The sequence below is a fragment of the Eriocheir sinensis genome, chromosome 10, assembly GCF_024679095.1.
Source record: "Eriocheir sinensis breed Jianghai 21 chromosome 10, ASM2467909v1, whole genome shotgun sequence".
Classification (NCBI taxonomy): Eukaryota; Metazoa; Arthropoda; class Malacostraca; order Decapoda; family Varunidae; genus Eriocheir; species Eriocheir sinensis.
In genome coordinates, this window is record NC_066518.1 from 9,178,701 (window position 1) to 9,195,028 (window position 16,328).

Sequence of the window (16,328 nt, forward strand, 5' to 3'; positions counted from 1 at the left end):
TGTGTCCTTCATTGCCTCAAAATGTGAGACAGTGGCTGATCGTAAGGCTAATAATAATCTCCTGTCACCTTCTTACGGCACATTCCAACGGCTGGTGACCAAATTTTGATAAAGTATAAGGGCGTAATGGTGGGTTGCCGATACCTGTTGATGTAGACACAAACTGTCTCTTATTTATTTTCCCAGAGCTCGCTGGCTGCTGGCTCCCAGCTGGCTGTTACATGAAGGTGTGCAAGTCTGACAGAAATACAAAAAGAGAGCGTGTGCTAGCGTTTAAAAAGCGCGGCGAAAACAAGGCCAGTAATGGCGTCCAAATCTTAGGTTGTCGGGACTCTATCACAGCCTAATTAGCCCCCTAAAACACCAAAAATGTCCCACAGCCTAACTAGCCCCCTATAACACTCCAAAAATGTCCCACAGCCTAACTAGCCCCCTAAAACACTCAAAAATATCCCACAGCCTAACTAGCCTCCTAAAACACTCAAAAAAGGTCCTACAGCCTAACTAGCCCCCTAAAACACTCAAAAAGGTCCGACAGCCTTACTAGCCCCCTAAAACACTCAAAAAGGTCCGACAGCCTAACTAGCCCCCTAAAACACTCAAAAAGGTCCGACAGCCTTAATTACTAGCCCCCTAAAACACTCAAAAAGGTCCGACAGCCTTACTAGCCCCCTAAAACACTCCAAAAATGTCCCACAGCCTAACTAGCTCTCTAAAACACTCCAAAAGGGTCCTACAGCTTAACTAGCCCCCTAAAACACACCTAAAGGGTCCCACAGCCTAACTAGCCCCCTAAAACATTCCTAAAAAGTCCCACACCCTAACTACCCCCCTAAAACACTCCAAAAAGGTCCCACAGCCTAACTAGCCCCCTAAAACACTCCTGAAAATCCCACAGCCTAACTAGCCCCCTAAAACACCCATAAAAATCCCATAGCTTAACTAGCCCCCTAAAACACTCCAAAAAGGTCCGACAGCCTAATTAACTAGCCCCCTTAAATACTCCTAAAAGGTCCCACAGTCTAACTAGCCCCCTAAAACACTCCTAAAAATCCCACAGCCTAACTAACCCCCTAAAACACTCCTAAAAATCCCACAGCCTAACTAGCCCCCTAAAACACCTCTAAAAATCCCACAGCTTAACTAGCCCCCTAAAGCACTCCAAAAAGGTCCGACAGCCTAACTAGCCCCCTAAAACACTCCAAAAAGGTCCGACAGCCTAACTAGCCCCCTAAAATACTCCTAAAAGGTCCCACAGTCTAACTAGCCACCTAAAACACTCCAGGGAAGAAGAACAAAAGGACAGAAAAGGGAAATGCAATAAGAAAAGTCCAGAGTATAAGCTAAAGTGAAGAAAATAAAGGCAAGAAAATAGAAGAGCAAAGTCAGTAGAAGGAAGCTGAAGTACATATAAGTGTACGCAATAACGTAACTAAATAATTGTGCTTAGTGAAGAATAGAAGTGTGAAGTAAAATATAGTACTACCATGGAAGGAGGACCTAAAAAGCGATACAAGGCGGAACACCTCAAAAGAAGGTCAAAAGAAGAAGAAGCTCAAAAGGTCAGAAGAAGCTCAAAAGAAGAAAAAGGTCAAAAGAAGGTCACAAGAAGAAGAAAAAGGGAAGAAAGTCACAAGAAGAAAAAGTAAAAGGGAAGGTCACAAGAAGAAGAAGAAGGGAAAGTCACAAGAAGAAGAAGGGCAGAAGGGAAGGTCACAAGAAGAAGAAGAAGGCCAAAAGAAGACAACAACAACATTAAAGAAGTGTGTAGGACCTTTCCCCCACCCACCCACCCACCATACAGCCAACACGAGGAGAAAGAGGAAAGACTGTTCTATAAGTGGACGGAAAGAGGGAGAGGAGGAACAAGAGGAAAGAGGAGAAAAGAGGAAGGACATTGCCAACTCGTGGGTCTCCTGGCGGGGCGCTTCTGTTCTCGTGCTGCTGAGTTTTGACCAAGAGAAGATTATTTTAGTCTCTTTGGTTTTGACACTGTGGGTATAGTCGTGCCATGGCGGAGTCTGCAGCCACATGTGTCTTCAAGAAAAGGAGCGTCAGGCCTGGTGGGGGCGTGCGGAAGAGGGCCGCGGACAGTGACAACAGTAAGTAATCTGTGATAAGTAAGTAACCATGGTAACAGCAAGTAAGTAATCCAGTGATAACAGTAAGTAATCTTTGATAAGTAAGTAAGTAATCCATGATAACAGTAAGTAAACAATCCAGCAATAAGCAAGTAAGCATCTGGCCTGGTGGGGGCGTGCGGAAGACGGCACAGTAAGTGACCATGGACGCCTTCAATGAGATCATGGGTAAGGGCTGTTATTTTGCACTCAAAATTTTAATAGGTATTTATTTCGATATCTTTCCAGAAGTACACCTGTTTGTGTAGGATACCTTAGTGGTATGTGAAGTACTTTGTGCACATACAATATATTACTGTATTGTTTTGCCATTGCAAATCACTTGTTTGTGATTAATTTCTTAAAATACAGTCAGGGGGATATATCAAGGGACTTGTTTCCATTTATCACATTTTGGCAGTGGAGCACAGGTCTGGTATAATTACGATGAAAGATGATTAATTACGTCAGGTCAGTTAGATTAGGTTAGATTTTCTAGTTAGGTCAGGTTAGATTTAATTGGCCTGTGTGCATCAGCCACCACCAAAACATCACCCGGCCACCTGGCGAGTGTTGCAGACAATGACTGGGGGAAGGAATCTGTTGTATGGCCGGACTTGTGTTTCAGAACTTTGACTTAGCTAGGCATACGTTCATCACCCACCAGACTTAGCCAAACCCCAGATTTTTTACTTGGATTCTATTTCAGTTCCTAGACTTGCCTGACCATATGTCTGACAATTGCTGGACCCTGGCTTTTGTCCTGGAAATTGAGCATTGAGTATTTTCAGAAACTCTTCAAGAAAATTAATTTCTCCCCTAAATTCTTGTGTTTGTCTAACACTGATTTTGTCCAGCGCAACTTGATTTCTGGCCAAATTCCTGCATGAGATGTAAGGCTACTACTCCGCTGGCCTGGGTTTGAATCCTGGCCCGGACAGTCGGTGTGCAGCTCACTCAGCTATTCATCCTCCCTTTTGTGCTGGTCGATAAATGGGTACCTGGGGAAACTAGGGGATGGTAGACTGTGGCAGTTCTGAATTTCGCATCGGCCCATGTCCTGGGGTAATTGGTTCTTACCCACCACAGGCCAACGGTTCGGAGAGGAGCACTGCAGCCATGCACAGCTATAGCAATTCACCCACCTTTACCCTATCTTTAACCATTATTTTAATTTTGACTTCCTCTGAACTTACCATCTGCATGCCTCTACCCCTCTGCAGCCTCACTTCATGAAACATCTTACTCTAGGTCACCCATATGCTGTCCAAGTGCAAGTTTACCAACATCTTCAATCTTTCATCCCTTTCACTAGTTAACTTTGCAACAATTGCTTCATTTGTATTTCCACATTCCTGTGACTTGAACTCTCTCAAGAGGGGAGTATCAAGACAGCTCAAAATATTTTTTGAACAAACTTTTTGAATTCTCTGCCTATTTTCCTTTTGTGGAGTAATAATTCTGCAGGCTTTATTCCTGTAATGTTTTGTTTGCCCTTGACTGCATCCTTTGATGTTGAAATAAAGAAAAAAAGTGCATTGAATTGTACTGTAGTGTAAAAAAAAAAAAAGTTACTATCTTATATTTTTTCTTTTAAGGCAGTGAAGACGAGACAAAAGTCATCAAGAAAGGCAAAAAGAAGGACTTGGCAAATCCCCTTGTACAGCGAAGCAAAAACAGAGGAAGGGTTAAGGAGGAGGAACACAGCTCCAGTGAAGACAGTGAAGATGACTTCAGGTAGACATTCAGCCTTTATATTTCAGAGCAGATACAAGTGATTTATATAAAGTATATTTTACAATATATTCATTAGGTTATATATTAGGCTATAGATATCAGTACATGCATCTTTATTAGTTTTCAAATGGTAATTGAAGATAAAACATTTACATAATTAAGTTTATGACAATCAAATCACTTCCATGGTTATTCAGATTTTGCTGCTTATAAGATTTATGATACATTGAGCTCAGAGTTTTAAAGTTTGTGGTGTTTCATCAGAAATCAACAGTTGGGATGTAGAAAGCATTTACCAGAATGAAGTGACACTCAGTGCCATGTGCAACTATTGGTAGTTCTGAGACTATGTGTTCCCTGTGGTTGTTTTGATTTTGTACCTTCAGAGGGAGGACAAACCAACAAATATTGAAGGACAGTTATAAACTTGTGTAAATACATGAATGATGAATGTCTTTTGCAGGAATAGCAGTTTTCCCCCCTTTTTTTTAATGCACCACTGTACAAGACATCTTTTATATATAGTCTGTTCAAACTAGCTGTGGAACTAATGTGCCTCCTTCACCTTAGCAGCATTTGTTATGCCTCACCTGATTGGTTTGATTCCTCTCTTGGCTCTCGAGGAGGTGACAGTAACACACTCATCCTCTCTATTACTTTTTTTTTTTAATTCATTTACCTTACCTCACAACTTATACAAGATAAGCAATTTTACTTAACACCATTACACACAGCAGTGAGTGTAGATCCTACTTATGCTTGTCAAAACACGGTAAAACAAAAGGTAAAGAAATTATGATACATAAGTGAAAGAATGGGTCTGGGAAGTTTATACCACTTTTACATATAACTGATAATTACAGCAAATATTGAGTCATTCCTGATATGACCTCTTTCTCTTAACTCTAAATGCATAAACTCAACTGTTCCATAGTTATCTCAATGTGAAGATGACAGTTTGCATTTTCTGATTTTCTTCTTCTTTACAGTAACTCATGCACACACTTTATTTATATATGCATGACTAACTGTTCCAGAGAACTAACAAATTTTCCTAACTATGCCTGTGCAGGTTAAGTTACAAGTCCAAGCGCACAGAAGGCAGGGAGGGACCAAAGGACATGGGTGCAACTTCCACCATTCAGTTTGAAACAGAGAAAGATCGGGATGCGCAGGCAGTGTTCGAAAGGTCTCTGCAAGTTAATAAGGTTTGTGTTGTAATTTGAATTTTTAGTGTTAGTAATATGTCGTGTGTACACTCAATCCTAGATTTCCCAGACTAATAAGGGGAACACCTGTCCAGGAACCACCAAAATTTGGGGATTGAAAACTGCTACATTTAGGAAAGATGAACTAAAACAAGGTATTTGAAGACTTGCATTACATGTCAACAAAAGACGCAGTGTCAGTGATGGTCACAAAGTGTCCACCATTTTCTTTGATGACTCTCGGTGCTTCAGCATATTATATGACACAAATTATTTACTATTGAATGTTTCTTTATACTAAAAATCAGGTATATAATGAAAATATCAAATAGGTAATAAGAATTGGATCATAGTGACAAGCAGCTGCTCAGCTGATAAATGTAAACAAAATGATGCTCTGCGAATTACTTATATTCTTGATTCCAGTATGTACTGCGTTTACATACAAATGTAAGCTCAAAGCGCAGATGCTTAATAGCACGGGAAAACAACAGTGGTGGGCACCGCTAACTGTAAGAAAAGCCTCGCTAACTGGTAATGCACTAACTAAAAAGTTAGCTTTGCTTACGCTAAACCGCTAAAACTGATAAAGAAATTAGTGGAAGTTAACGTCAACTGCTAACTTTTTTATATATGGATTTAGCTGTTATAGTAGGATATCAATGTATTATTATTATTTAATATCACTACGAATTAGGCATACAATTGTCAATGGAAAAACCCACGACAGATAGATCACGCCACCTTATAGGAATGTCGTCCGTCAGTGTTTACCGTCTCAGTTTTGTTTACTTCGCACTCCGATGGTGCGTGGAGGTCACCTTGACATACGTGACCAATTGTAACAATTATTTTCCAACCTGTAACTCGCCACTCCTTCACGAGAGTCCGACTGACACACAACAACAGTCGCTCTCGCTCTGTCGCTTCTTGTACATAAAGGCTACGAATATAATTCGCCTTAAGGAAGCTGAAGTCTTAATCAACACCCTTTAAACGCCCCCCGACAAGCCCGTTACATAGCTTCGGTTTAGTATTTTGGCTCTAAAACCCCGTCTGTCCATTAATGATGGTATCCTTGGGTTGGTACATGATGTACCAGAAGTGCAAAACATTGGCATGTGTCTTATCTCTTGATTGAAGGACAAAGTATTTCTCCAGGTGGGGCCACGGGTTCTGGAACTTTTGGGACTCCTGGCTGTCAGCTTGAGTGTCCTCTGCCTCACCCACAGCTGCTGCCGGCTCCCTAAAAGGGTCAGCATCCTCAGGTGGAACAAAAACGTCCTCATTCTGATCACCTTACATGACGTTGATAACAATAAACAAGGCGACATTAATGAACGCAGCTACACGGTAACAACGTCGCAGCTGAACTGAAAAGAAAGAGTCCAACAAGCAGAAACAAGAGGAGAAGAGAAAGAAGCCTCCAGTTTATCCTAAATCCTTATATTTTACACAAGATTTCCCGTAAATTTACACATTTTTTTATTTTTTCCATAACTGAAACTTTTAGTTTTATTATTTTAAGTTTATTTCTTGTCAGGTGGAAAATATCAAATTCTTGTTATTAAATCCTGAGTTGAAAGAATTGGAAATGAAAGAAGCATTATCCTAAAATACCAAAAAGTTTCCCTAATAATTGTCCAATTACCCTACTTAAGGCGTGAATTACCCAAAAGTGGAAGCCCTGGAATTATTGCGGCATGTGGCTCAACTGGTGCTGTGTCTGCCCACAACGGACAAGACAAAACCTGAATGATTTTTTAGTGGACTTGGGTTAGTGGAGGAGGAACTACACTTAGCAGAAGCTAATTGATCCGCTAACTGTTTCCAGAGTTAGTGAAAACGCTAATCAGCTAACAAAAAAGTTAGCTTCGCTAATTAGCGGTTAGTGGATTAGCGGAACTGTGCCCCCTACTGGAAAACAACATACATATTTGTCTGACATGCATGTGGCCATCTAGCAGGCATTGCAAACATTGACCAGGGGATGGAATCTGATGTATTGCTGGACTTTTGTATTGAAACTCAAACTTGGCCAGAAATATGTCTGTCAACTGCCCAACAGAGCCAGACCACAGATTTTTGGCACAGTAGAAGTCATATAATTTGAACTGTTGGGAATTATTGGGAGGGAGGCATGTAAATGGAAAATATACAGATAGTCCTCAAGGTATGACGAGGTGCAGAACCAGCAGACTGGTCATGTCGAATTGGTCATAAGTAAAAAATTACATTGAAAATAAAAAAAATATTCAAATGTCCCGCCGCAGATAGAGCAGCGTTCTTACACCTCCTACCCCCTTTCCCCTAATCCTGCCTCTGTCCTCATTCACACACCTCACCCATGGCTCTTGTTGAAGTGACCCTTTAACCATGCAATGTTACGCAATGGAGCTACCAAATTTTGCCAAGATGACAGGGTTAGCCAAACACTCCAAGTCATTGTGCTAGGGGTTGTGCTAGCGAAGGGACAGTGTAAACAAAAGACATGTCAATTTTATGAGTGGCCAGTGTCACCTCTGCTGCATCTTCTTACCTTCTGTGAATGTTTCGTTCAGCTACAATTGCTGTTCCCAGCAAACAGTCGCTTATAGGAGCTGCTGCAGAAATGTTGTGAGGAGGTTGTTGTTATGGATGCCATTTTGCTAGTTAACTGGCGTCTGCTAGATCTATCGGTGAGCTTGATAGGATGTGTCAGTTTTATGAGTGGCCGTTGTCACCTCTGCTGCATCTTCTTACCTTCTGTGAATGTTACGTTCAAATATGGTTACGGTTTCCTGTAAATGGTTGCCTATAGGACCCCCTTTCCCATCCCTGGGGTCGCGACCCCAAGTAGGATCGCCAAGCGTTTTTCCTGGGGTCGCCAAGACCTCAAAATATCAAACATGGTGTCATTATATCATAATAACACATATACAGGTAACTCGATTTACGTGAGTATTGTGTCCTTGAAGAGGTCGCTTAAATCAAAAACAATGTAAATCAAACAAGAGGTAGGTTTCTATCGTAAAATAAATATTCACTTCATTAAGTGGACAGAGAGAGAGAGAGAGAGAGAGAGAGAGAGAGAGAGAGAGAGAGAGAGAGAGAGAGAGAGAGAGAGAGAGAGAGAGAGAGAGAGATAGAAAATCAGACCACAGACCCCATGGTCCAGACTTGGTGGTCTGTCCTTAAACCTAAGTGATTTTACATTAATCAGAAGACTCCAAACGTTGCATTTCTACTCTAGTTGATATTAAGTTGAAGGAAGTGACGGTCGAGCTTATTTTTGAAGGAGTCAATTGTGTTACACTGGACCACTGACGGTGGAAGCTTATTCCATTCTCGCACTACAACGTTGGTGAAGAAAATTTGGTGCAGTCTGAATTTACTTGTCTACATCTGAGTTTTACGCCATTGTTCCTCGTCGCAAAGTGTCATCGATCATAAACAATGTTGATCTGTCTACATTCGTGAAACCATTAAGTATTTTAAAACATTCGATCAGTTTTCCTCGGAGGCGACGTTTCTCAAGAGAGAACATGTTAAGGGTAGAAAGCCTTTCTTCGTAGGATTTGTTGCGCAAGGAAGGATCATTTTCGTTGCTTGACGCTGAACACCTTCTAATTTAGCAATATCCTTTGCATGGTGGGGAGACCAAAACTGTACCGCATATTCCAAGTGGGGTCTGACTAAACTGTTGTAGAGCGAGTATTACATCTTTATTCTTGAATACAAAGTTTCTTTTAATGAAGCCCAACATTCTGTTCGCTTATTTGCTGCATCGATGCATTGCTGTGAGAATTTGAGGTTTGACGCGATTTTGACCCCAAGTCTTTGACGCATTGAACGCTTTTGAGTTTAACGCCGCGCATTTCGTATTCGAACTTCTTATTCCTCGTTCCAACTTGAAGGACCTGGCACTTGTCTACGTTAAAGGGCATCTCCCATCTATCCGACCAAGCTGAAATTTTGTGCAAATCCTCTTGGAGGCTTTGCCTGTCTTCGTCAGTGAGAACCGAGTTGCCAATCTTTGTGTCGTCTGCAAATTTACTAATGCGGTTATTGAGTCCAACATCCACGTCGTTGATGTAAATAATGAAGAGCACTGGGCCAAGGACCGAGCCCTGAGGGACGCCACTAGTGACAGGCGCCATCTCTGAGTTAAATCCGTCGATCACTACTCTTTGTTGTCTGTTGCTCAACCAATTCGCGATCCATTGGTTTACTTGACCGTCAATACCTATTTGCTTTAATTTGTAAAGTAATTTATGATGCGGGACTTTATCAAACGCTTTCTGGAAATCAAGATAGACTGCGTCCAGTGATTTGGTTACGTCATAAACAGTGAAGAGGTCGTTATAAAAGGTTAATAGGTTTGATAGGCAGGATCTTTTGTTTCGGAAGCCATGTTGTGAGTCCCCAATCAATGAGTGGCTTTTAAGAGAGAGAGAGAGAGAGAGACTCAGTCTCAGCCTCACTCGTATGAGGAAGAAATGAGGGACACCATGAGCGACTGGCCAGTACTGGTACAGGTACCGAGCAGTCTGGTACTGGTACTGTACGTACCGTATAGCTGGTACTGTTAGTACCGGTACTGGTACCAGTACCTGCCCACCCCTATTGTTGAGTAGCGTGGTAGCGTGGGTACTGTATTGTTGTTCAAGTGGCGCGTGGGAAGAACTGAGCTCAGCTGTGTGGCTGCGGCGCCGTGTGAGTCCAGTTGCGTGAGACATCTGGTGGTCATTCCTTAAAATATCGCGTATAAGTGAAAAAAAATTGTAAATGAAACATTTATTTGGATTTTGGACCCCGCGTTATTTAAAAAAACGCGTAAACCAAACTCACGTAAATCGAGAGTTACCTGTACAACTAAACTAGTGGGGTCGCGGTCATGTCTAGAGATGCATGATTGGGGTCGCCTGAGAAAAAGGTTGGGAACTACTGCTATAGGAGCTGCAGCAGGAATATTGTGAGGGGGTTGCTATTGGGGGACACCATTTTTTGTGTCGACTAGATCTAGGTTGCTAGATCTAGCGGTAAGCTTGGTAAGAAAAGCGAGAACTAAATAAAATGCTGCTCTACCCACAGTGAATTATTTGAGATGTTGACTCATTACTTAACTTATTATTACTATTATTATTGACCTGGTCGTATGTGCGAGCAGTTATAAATCACATCCATCATAACTTGAGGATTACCAGTGTTCACATACACCTGTCCCCCTGTATTCGTGGGTTAACTATACATGGATTTGCATATTTACAGATTTTCCCCAATTGCAGAGGAATTTTCATGGGGCCACTCATTCATGGCCCATGCACAAATGACTCAGCTGTTTGTAAGGAACAGATGATAAACCTGGATAATCACACTGATGTGATCTTGATGTGAATAAAACCCACACTTGCAGACGAAAGATGTATATTTACTAGACAGTTTTGGTGGATCTTACCATCATCTCCAGTTGCAAGAAACAGGAGAGTGAGTGAGGAAAATCAGTACAGATCTCATTTTGTACAAAGATGAATGGTTAAACATGAGACACTGGGTGGGGAGGAGTGGGCAAACCCCTATCCAACAGGTCCCGTAGTAGGAGTCAGGTCGCTTTCCCTCCCCCATGCTGTGATGGACAGACGTGGGGATCAAAGGGATGGGAAGAGACCTCTTCACCAGGGACTTCATTACTGGATCCAACTTAAAGTATCCTTGTTTAAATTAGAATTGTTGTTTCTTAATACATTGCTACAACAGCATGACATTTTATGTAATCATTGAATTACAAAAAAAGTGTCATTGAAGCAATGTATATCAAGAAACAGTAATTTTAACCCGTACAGCGTCAGATACGTATGACGTATGTATTATTTTTTAATACCATTGAGCGTCAGATACGTACGTTGTACGTATTTAATGTATTATTTTTTCCCATCACTGAAGTGTGTCGAGGGTGATTTCTGTGGTGGTGCCCTAGTAGACTGATCCTTTGGGAATACTGACCACCCAATATATTTCATTTATTGCCATAACTGGCAAGCCTGGCAGCCATTATTCTGGGTACACTTTTTTTTTATTTGTGTGGATGTTGGAGGTAGTTTTAGAGATCATGATGTGGAAATTGAAGTAGTTGGTGGTTGGAAAGTGGTTTGACAGTGTTGTGGGTGAGGTATAGTGGGTATACTGACTTCCAGAACCAGCAATTTTGTACTGGCAATTTTGGTAAGGAGGGGGCCACGTAAGGGGTGGGTGGTAAATAACTGGTAATGAAATGGGTGTTGGATGGTGGCCAGGATGGTGGTAATGGGGTCAGAGTGAAGTTGGATGAAAGCTACTTGAGGTGCTGATGGTCACATACAGCAATTTTACACCGGCAATTTATGTACAAAATGGGCCGCGGGCTAGGTGTGAGGTCCTGAAAGGGTGGGTGTGAGGTGATGGTTGTTGGGGGGTGCGGAAGTGAGAAGAGGGTGGGTTGTGACTGAGGTACGCTCTGTCAGACGCTGGCCAGTCACGGCAATGGTTTACTGGCCTATATTGTTTATAATAATGCCAAAAACATACCATGAACTCGACAATTATGAACCCTCTATAAACTGTAATTACGTGAGCGAGCACTCCTGTGGGCGATTGTACATTGAGTTGAACTTTCAAAAAGCTCAAAATGAGTTACTCTAAATAAGTCTGTGCTAAATATGTCGAGAGAAAACGATTTACTCGGATACGCACCCTCAAATCCAAGAAAGTCTACGGAAATTAGCACAACCATTTCGCTTCCTGACTCGATAGAAATGGCCCAAAACACCGACTTCTAGGCAACGGTAAGCTAAAAGACATTACATATCTTCATTTTTCATGGTTTTAGGCTGTTATATGCAAGAAAAAAAAAATTTCCTCTGACGCTGGGGTGGGGAGGAAATTACAAAATACCAAAACGCTGTACGAGTTAATCTAAACAAAGGTACTTTCAAGTTAGATCCAGTAATAAGGTCCCTAGTTGAGAGGTCTCTTCCCATCTCTTTCATCCCCTATCTGTCCACCACAGCATTCATCTTTGTATAAATTGAGATCTGTACTGAATATTCTCACTTCCTCTCCTGCTTCTTATCACTGAAGATGGTGACAGCATCCACTGAAACTGTGGTAAATATACATCTTTCCTCTGCAATTGTGGGTTTTATTCACATCGATTGTAGTACATGAAGATGAATGTGTTCATAGTGACTTGTCATGTTTCAGACTTCCATGATGAGGATCATCTGAAGCCCTAATAGCAACTAGGGCATTCACTAGCCAACACTATGTCTGAATTTCACTCAGATTCTATTCCTTTGACCCATGAGAGTTCGGTACTTTTTTTGACATCACTACATCCCAGTCCCAAAGATGTTTTTTGACAAGAATTGTTTGTGCCTGGAACTCTCTGCTCCTTGAAATATACAATGTAAAGAATGATATAATATTCCTCTTTACTCAGTGGTAGTGCAAGTATATATATTTAATGCTCAGTCTGCTATGGTCTCTTAGAGTGATTTGAATATAAATTAATATATCTATTTTCTCAAACTTATTTTTTGTTGCCTGATCCTCTTAAGTTATTGAGACCTTATTTATTCTAATTATCTATTTTCTACTGTGTTCCCTTTATCCTTAATTTTGCCCTAGCCGAGCTTAGGTTACAGACTTTGCAATTTTGCATTTGTTCTCTTGTGGTTCGACCTATTGGCCTGCATTTGAAGATAATAACAATCAGTGCACACTCATACACGTCAATAATTCTTCAAGGATTTTTCTGTGATAGGCTTTTAAGTATTATAAAACATATTATTTATATTCACTCATCAGGAAACAAGAGGCAAGGAAGATGACAAAGTGTACCGTGGTATGAGCAACTACTCCCACTTCTTTGAGAAAAAGGATACAGCTCAGGGTAATGCTGCCAGTGGAGGTGTGCGCAAGGGTCCCATGCGGGCGCCAGATAACCTGCGTGCTACAGTCAGGTGGGACTACCAGCCAGACCTCTGCAAAGACTTCAAGGAGACTGGCTTTTGTGGCTTTGGAGGTGAATCAAGTTCCCAAGATTTCCTTTTTCTTTTTTAGTTAGTTTGTTAACATGAACTAAAGTGGGGTTGCATATATGGCCTAGAGCAGTGCTGTCCAAACTTTTTTGCCTATTGTACCCTTTATTACCTTCTACTGTTACATACCCCCTATGGCTGATTAACCCGGTAGCAGCGACGGGCCAAATTTGTGGCTTCACCGTGTAGCAGCGATGGGCCAAATTTGTGCCATGATTTAAACCCCCCAAAATAGATGATACATAATCTGATCACACATGCTTTGATATATATTATGAAATGGTTTGTGTGAGGGGTGATTTTTCTCATTTTTCTCGCTTGGGGGGACCATTAAGAAACATGATCCTCGCTGCTACCGGGTTAACCCCTTCACTCCGGCGACGCCGACGGGTGTCCGGTGGCGTCACTGTATGTAAAGGGTTATTCCTCTTCCATTTCCTCTTAATCCTCTTCTAAACCTCTTGAGAGGAAATGGAAGAGGATTAAGAGAAATTTAGAGGAGGATTGAGAGGTTTAGAAGAAGATTAATCCTCTTCCATTTCCTCTTGACCCTTTCCATACTGTGACGCCAACGTCTGCGTCACGGATGGAAAGGGTTAAACTCTTATTATATTATATTATATTTAGGTACACATACATTACGCGTCCTTCCTAGGTACCCGTCCCTCCCTCTCTCTTTTCCTTCATAAAACATGGGAAGTTTCTGCTGTGTGTGTGTGTGTGTGTGTGTGTGTTCATGGTCTTTTTACGTATCCCTTGATCTATGCTGCGTACCCCTAGGGGTACGTGGACCCCAATTTGGACAACACTGGCCTAGAGAACATATCTGGTTTGTGCATATTTCTTGAATTTGATAATGTAATCACATTTTCTCTTGGCACCAATTGTACTGAGTTTATACAACCTTGGTATGGAAATATATTCAGCACTAGCAAATTAAGACATGATAATGTTTCCAAAAGTTTTTCAAAGGAATTTATGATGTTTGAAAAGATTCATCTGTTGTAGAAAAATTACATTGGTAGTTTTATTAATGTAAAATTTGTATTATACACCTCCAACATTTTAAAAACATTTATAATTTTAAATCTGATCTGATGTGTTCGGTGCCAAATGTCAGCAATTGTTGTGGTGCCAGGACTGCATACCTCGGTAAATCATGAGTGAAGAATGGTAGAGACTGCCATTTGTATTATTGTAAGAAAAAAAATAATGTTCATTTTAAGTATCGTACTGAGGAAAACATTGCACCACAGAGTGAACTTGCTTATACAGAAAATTAGATAAATTTTTGTCCACTGGAATAAGTTTTGCCACAGGATTGCTGAGTTATGTAGTGAGGTGAAATTTTAATCACATTACTGTTTGGCATATTACAGTACTGTCTCCAGGATTGCGAGTTTCAAGTTTGCGATTCACTGAGTTTGTGATAGGGACCCCCCAAAATTTGATTTTTATTGAAAACTGAAATTGTGATATGACCTGAAAGGAAAAGGAAAAGGCTGCTAAAACCATTTTTTTCACACCTTGTTGTGGTCCTTGACTCCCATTCTCGCTCTTACTCAACCCCTAGGACTTTCCATTGGCCGCGGGAAGCATGGCGAGTGGGATCCGGGCAGCCAGGCGCATGTGTGCAAGCAGCCCAGACCGCACGCTGGGCCTGAGCAGCTGACGGGCGGCTGATGATGGCAATGGTGATGATGAGTGTTGGCGGCGTGGCCCCCGCATCAGCACCACCCAAATGCCATTTTCACTGGGGCCCGTGTGTGTGTGTGTGTGAGTGGCTGTGCCCATTGTGGGCCCAGGCTCCTCAATTTGCTAATTCTCACTTTCCACATGTTGTGTGGGACCCCTTTGCTTTTTCCATCTCTTCTTTTTCAAAAAGAAGAGATGGAAGAAAAGAAAGGGGTCCTGTGCAACATGTGAAACAAGAATCGGCAAATAGAGAAGCCCAAACCCGCAACAAACACAGCCACACACACACACACACACATGGGCCCCGTCAAAATCACCGTTCAGGCAGCGCTGATGCAAAGGCCACCATCACCATCAGCCGCCCATCAGCTGTTCGGGCCCAGCGTGCGGCCAGAGCCATCTGCACACATGCGCTTGGCCACCCGGATAGGTAGCCAAGCGCAAGATGTCGACAGTTTTCAATTTTCCCAATAAGAATAATGGTTCAAAGTTTGCGATTTCAACGTTTGCGACCCGTAACGTCGACCTATTTATCACAAACTTGGAGACAGTACTGTACTGTGTTACCACTGACATCCTCTGATCATTCTGTCTTTCAGTAATTTAGATGATACAGGTGATTTTCATTTGTTACAGACAGCTGCAAATTCCTTCATGATCGCACTGACTACAAGCTGGGCTGGCAGTTAGAGGTTGAGGCAACCAAGGGAGGTGATGACTCCGATGAGAACTGGGAGATCCCAAGTGATGATGAACATCTTCCCTTTAAGTGTTTCATCTGCAGAGAATCCTTTGTTGACCCAATTGTTACTAAGTGCAAACACTATTTTTGTGAGAAGTGTGCTCTTGATCACTTCAAGAAAAGCAGGCGTTGCTTTGTGTGTGCTCAGGATACTGGGGGAATCTTCAGTCCTGCTGCAGAAATAAGGACAAAGCTTCAGAATGGAAATCTGGATGATAGTGACTGAAGATGGCTTACAAATGTATTTGTTGGTTTTAATTAATGATCGCCTTTGGATTGTCTGAGGTTTGCATTGAAAGTGAAGAGTTGGATTTGTAAATAATATTGGATATTTTCACATTTTATTGCCAAAAGCTCATGCTAAATAGGTTATCACAATTATGCAGAAAGCTCAATATAAATAGGTAATCACAATTATGATGTTTGAAATTGTGATTATCACAATTTTGAGTTAGTAACTAAAACTTAAGAACAAAGTTTTTAAAGCCTTTCTTTGGTCATTGGAGATAAGTGCTTCATCCTACCAAATCACACTTAGGTGATGGTGAAACACTCAGGCACTGGATAGGTTTCTTGGTCCCATCTTTCCACTGAAAGTCTAGTGGTACAAATATGCTAGTAGTTTATTTTTTAAGACACTATCCCTGTTGCAATGATGTAATCTACCTAAGAGAGGGACAGCTGTACTACAAACCCAGGCAGATGGGGCTCGTTCGTCATGGCAGATAATCTACCCAAGACCTTGCCAAAAACTTGGGTTGTTTGTCAG

The 16,328-nt window shown here is 41.6% G+C and overlaps 1 protein-coding gene across 2 annotated transcripts; it reads left to right on the forward strand.

Moving 5' to 3' along the window:
- The first annotated feature begins 1,691 nt into the window (after positions 1-1,691).
- LOC126996564 (E3 ubiquitin-protein ligase RNF113A-like) lies at positions 1,692-16,038 on the forward strand. 2 transcript variants are annotated; one of them, XM_050857136.1, is made up of 5 exons: positions 1,692-2,102; positions 3,719-3,857; positions 4,930-5,065; positions 12,890-13,106; positions 15,454-16,038. In XM_050857136.1, the coding sequence occupies exons 1-5, from the start codon at positions 2,012-2,014 to the stop codon at positions 15,783-15,785; spliced, it is 915 nt and encodes a 304-aa protein (XP_050713093.1). In that variant the 5' UTR covers positions 1,692-2,011; the 3' UTR covers positions 15,786-16,038. The 2 variants fall into 2 exon arrangements, with proteins under 2 accessions (XP_050713093.1, XP_050713094.1); XM_050857137.1 differs by lacking the exon at positions 1,692-2,102 and adding an exon at positions 2,214-2,309.
- The last annotated feature ends 290 nt before the right edge of the window (positions 16,039-16,328 follow it).

Coding starts and splice junctions, on each gene's coding strand:
- LOC126996564 (XM_050857136.1), top strand. CDS start 2,012: ATGGCGGAGTCTGCAGCCACATGTGTCTTCAAGAAAAGGAGCGTCAGG. Junction 2,103..3,718: donor GGCCGCGGACAGTGACAACA/GTAAGTAATCTG, acceptor TTTTCTTTTAAG/GCAGTGAAGACGAGACAAAA. Junction 5,066..12,889: donor GGTCTCTGCAAGTTAATAAG/GTTTGTGTTGTA, acceptor TTCACTCATCAG/GAAACAAGAGGCAAGGAAGA.